The sequence below is a fragment of the Tasmannia lanceolata genome, unplaced genomic scaffold (assembly GCF_043159265.1).
Source record: "Tasmannia lanceolata isolate RefF3 unplaced genomic scaffold, GAP_Taslan_0.1 ptg000006l, whole genome shotgun sequence".
Taxonomy (NCBI): Eukaryota; Viridiplantae; Streptophyta; class Magnoliopsida; order Canellales; family Winteraceae; genus Tasmannia; species Tasmannia lanceolata.
In genome coordinates, this window is record NW_027518683.1 from 21679887 (window position 1) to 21684035 (window position 4149).

The window sequence follows — 4149 nt, forward strand, 5'->3', positions numbered from 1 at the left end:
GCCGGAGGAACGGCCAAACTTAGGATTTTTCGTTCTAGGCATGGTTGGAAAATTAGGGTTTGAAGAGAAGGAAAGAAAAGAGAGAAAAAGAGGGATTTGAAGCCCTAAATGGAAGAATATGACGAAAGAAGGGGGGAGAAGGAAGAAAAACGGGTTGCATGTAGGATGGAGAGGAGAGATTGGGGAAAAGAAGAGGAAGGGACACCTAAAAGATGGAAAAATGAGAGAAAGAGGAAAGGGTTTCAAGAAAAATGGTGTGGGTAGGGTTTAGGAGAGGAATGTAGGGTTTCGTAAGGAAGAAGAGGATCGAGGATGGAGGGAGTATGGATGGTGGATTTAGGGGAAAAAAAATAAAAAACAAAATGAGATGGAGGAGAAAAAGGTAGAAACAAAAATGAGAAAAACGAGTCGGTCCACTCTTTATGCGCGCCTGTTCCGAAACTCGGAATTCCGAAAAAAACATTCGGAATTCCGAGACATTTTTTTTGTCATTTCGGTTAGTGCGGAATTCCGAGAAAAATAGCGCGGAATTCCGCAGTACGCAACTCGAATGTCGACGTTTGGGATATGGGTACTACGGAATTCCGAGAAATAAAGCGGAATTCCGAAGTCGGAATTCCGAAGCATTTTTCGGAATTCCGCAGTAAGGTTCCGACGAATTTTTTTCCTTGCTTAATGTTTTCACAAATTTCTCACTGATTATTGCCCACAATTTGTCATCTGATTTTTGGCCACGGAATTCTGGGATCAAAACTGATTATTGGTCACAAATTTATTACCGACTGAAGTAATCAACTTTCTGCTTAGATTGGATCTCAAAATCTAAAACAAATTTATAGAGTAAAAACCATCATCCATGTATTTGATAAGATCCACATATAGAACAACAGAGATGAGATGTTTTCGTGTTGGAATGTGTACCACTTACATATCCGTGTAAAGCCTATCTTATTTACAACAGCATTTTCTGCTGGTTGGTAGAAAAAGACAAACCAAATACAATGTTGATATCAAAAACGATTTCGAATTCTTCCGAGCCTTTACCCACATATAAACATTACAAGGATATTTTTTCTTACAAACCTACATTTCAAATGGAATTCAACCTCGCCAAGCCTGCCTGTTCATTAACTCCTACAAGTTCAGAACCGTGCCACACCGGCCTTCTAAGAAATCCTCAAACAGTTGTCGTCTCATCAGCGCTATATCTGCCTGACTGAACTCAGGCGGAACGTCACGTGCGAGGCAGTCCATCTCCTTAAGCACAAACAGCCCGCAATCATTGCTGCAAAACAACAACACATCATCGACCACGCTCTTCCACAATAAATTTAAACTTCCAAACTGATTTTAAGTGAACTTTATTACCTGTTGAGTTGTAAGGGCCTCTTCTCGACTTCCACCACTCTAAACTTGCTTACATCGAAGTCCCACATACTTATGTATAGCCGTTCAAGGTATCGTATCTATAAAACAATCCATACAAGCTAAGGATTTTATATACATTGAAATATAACGAAGGAAAGTGGGACCCGAACTCACCAATGGTAGAACATCTCTATAGTAGATCTGCTCTCGCAAGGAGTTGAAGATGTAGAACTTCTCATCCACCATATCGAGGACCAGGAGAATCCAATGGTTAGGGACATGCAGCGGGAATAAGACTCTTTTTAGGGTATCCGGCGGGTAGTCGTTTAATCGTTTCACATACTTCATAAGACTATCTCCGCCAGTGTAGTCTTTGCTAGTTAGACAATCCTAAAAACATAATACAAGAGAAGTTAATGGAGTGACGAAAACAAATTCAAACCTTGTGAACAACCACCTCTAAAAAATAACTTGTGATTGGGAATGAAAAACTATCTATTCTTACATAGAGGAAGGTAGTAATGGCCACACAGGCTCTTTCTGCAGGCTTTCTTTTATTTTCGTCCCGAACGTTTAGATATTCGGCGTATACATTCATAATCTACGTAAAATAACATATAGAGATTTGAGACAAATATCGATGGTGAAAGAATTCAGCTTTAGCATAAATAACCAAATTATTTACCGGAGAACTTAACCACTCATTGGGGTTGTTAAGGATAACCAAGTCCTCGGCACACAGGAAGTCGTCGTTGACCTGTATAACTCGTTCGCTGCAAAACACCTGATAGTTTAGGATTTACAAAGGCTAGATAGTTTAGGATTTACAAATGATAGTTTTGGAAAAGGGCTTCAATCCAATTTACCTTGGGGGAAGCGCAAGAAGCTTTGGGAGCAACCGATGGCATTGCGGGTCTGCCACCAGCAATGCTTTATCATTGACCTTCTTAGTCCCGAAAGCCGTATACGGCGAAGTAGTATGTTTAGAGGGTTTAGTTTTCCTCAAACGCAGCCTCACTCCTCTCTCAATACTCCAAATCACTTTTGCCACAGGTTTCAGTGGACTGTCGGGGATGGAAATGACATTCCGTTTTATTTCCTCCTCCAACGAATCGTGGCTGGGGATGACTACCACCCCTCCGTCATCCCGTCCCATCATCTCCCCCTTTCCTTCATCCTGCGATTCGGCCACCCCTCCGTCATCCCCTTCCATCATCTCCCCCTTTCCTTCATCCTGTGATTCGGCCTCCATTCCACCCGAGGCAATGATCCTCTTAAGCTCGGCTATTTCATTTTCATGTCGTACTGACCTCCTTTCAAGGTCTCTAACCCTCTCCACTAACAAATCAAAATCAGCCTTGCTTATAGACACATGGTCTTCCTTCACTTCCCTATCAACATCTCTTTTTCTCCCTGTCCTCCCCTTAAAAGGTATGCTCCTCTGAAAAGTGGAAATGGAAAATTATTAACATATCACTCAGAGAATGTACTATATAGTAATTGAATATAGACTTAAAATTCAGTACCTTACGTAACATATCACTCAGAGACGCTATCGTTTCTTCCTCTAAAATCCGAATGTCTTGGAGGCATTCCTCAACTGTTGGGGCGGTCGCAGAAGCTTCTTTCTTATAAATGTATCAACAATACAGAAAATTTAGATAACTTGAATATAACGACCCTATGCAAGAAAGAGAGTCATTTTCGTTACCTCTCCCATCACAGTATCAGCCTCATCTGCCGTGAAAGATAGCAGGCCCTCTTCTCGAGGAAGAGGTAGTAGGCACCTCACAACCTGAAATCAAATAGTTAATCTCGGTTACAAGAAGTGAGTACTAGGGGAGTACAGACGCTCTAGGTCTTACCTGGGTCTTCTTTAGCCTCCCATCACGGATCTGTCTGATAAAGGCTGCATGGTCAGTCCGCCTTGTATCGATCCCTGTGATCCACTTTAATAGGCGTGGATGTGCATCTGGTGCTGAAGGTGCCCACAAGGTAGTATGCTCAAAGAGCCACACCTGGAATGAAGACAGACAGTCAGCCTTTAGAGAAGAAAAAACCAAACTTACAAAAGAGTAATCATGTATATAATATATGTACTCTTCACCTGTAGCACAATAGCGCATCCGGTGATATATCCTGTCTTCCCGTTTTTCGAATATGAATCCAATGAGTCTACCAGGAAGTCGTACACAGGGTATGCCCAAGCAATTCTTCCCACGGTCTCTGCTCCTAAGTAAGGGAAGAGGCAGGATTTTGTCCTGTGATCCACAGGGTCAGCTCGGGCAAAAAGAACACAGCAGCACAGAAGCAGCAACAAATGTCTCACTGTTGCGTGGACGGATGCAATCTCATCCGATCTCGACTCCGCCCTTATAACATCTGCAATCTCACTAAATCTCGCCCAAGCACCGGAAAACCTCCAACCTTCGACCTCCTCTGTCGAATCCCAGTCTATTCGTATTCTATCTCCTACCAAGCTTAGGCCCAATGCCAATGCTAAATCCCTTACCTCAAAGGGGAGTAATATGCCACCTATTTGAAATGCCCTTGACTTGGGTATCCAACATCGCACGAGGACGGTCAAAATTGCCTTGTGCAATTTCAGACCTTCCAAATTAAGCAAGGCCCCAAATGGGCCGCGCTCTAGCATATCGGTATGTGCTTTCCTCAAGTCAAGGGACCTGAAGAATTCGTCAAACTTAGAGGGGCAGCATCTCGACGTAGCATAAGACGCCTGCAAAACAAACCATTATTAGATATATACAACATTTTTAAAAA

The 4149-nt window shown here is 42.5% G+C and overlaps 1 protein-coding gene across 1 annotated transcript; it reads right to left on the minus strand.

The window, feature by feature from the left end:
- Positions 1-2784: 2784 nt before the first annotated feature.
- LOC143880088 (uncharacterized) lies at positions 2785-3632 on the minus strand. Its single transcript, XM_077382844.1, has 3 exons — positions 3234-3632; positions 3080-3163; positions 2785-2996 (listed from the first exon to the last, which is right to left on the minus strand). Exons 1-3 carry the CDS (start codon positions 3492-3494, stop codon positions 2793-2795), a joined length of 549 nt encoding a protein of 182 aa, XP_077238959.1. The 5' UTR covers positions 3495-3632; the 3' UTR covers positions 2785-2792.
- Positions 3633-4149: the final 517 nt, after the last annotated feature.

Bases quoted from the DNA above. Each gene is read 5' to 3' on its own strand.
- LOC143880088 (XM_077382844.1), bottom strand. From the start codon at position 3,494: ATGCGCTATTGTGCTACAGGTGAAGAGTACATATATTATATACATGAT. The intron at 3,164-3,233 runs GTAAGACCTAGA...ATTTGATTTCAG, and splicing joins GGAGGCTAAAGAAGACCCAG to GTTGTGAGGTGCCTACTACC. The intron at 2,997-3,079 runs GTAACGAAAATG...TACATTTATAAG, and splicing joins CTGATACTGTGATGGGAGAG to AAAGAAGCTTCTGCGACCGC.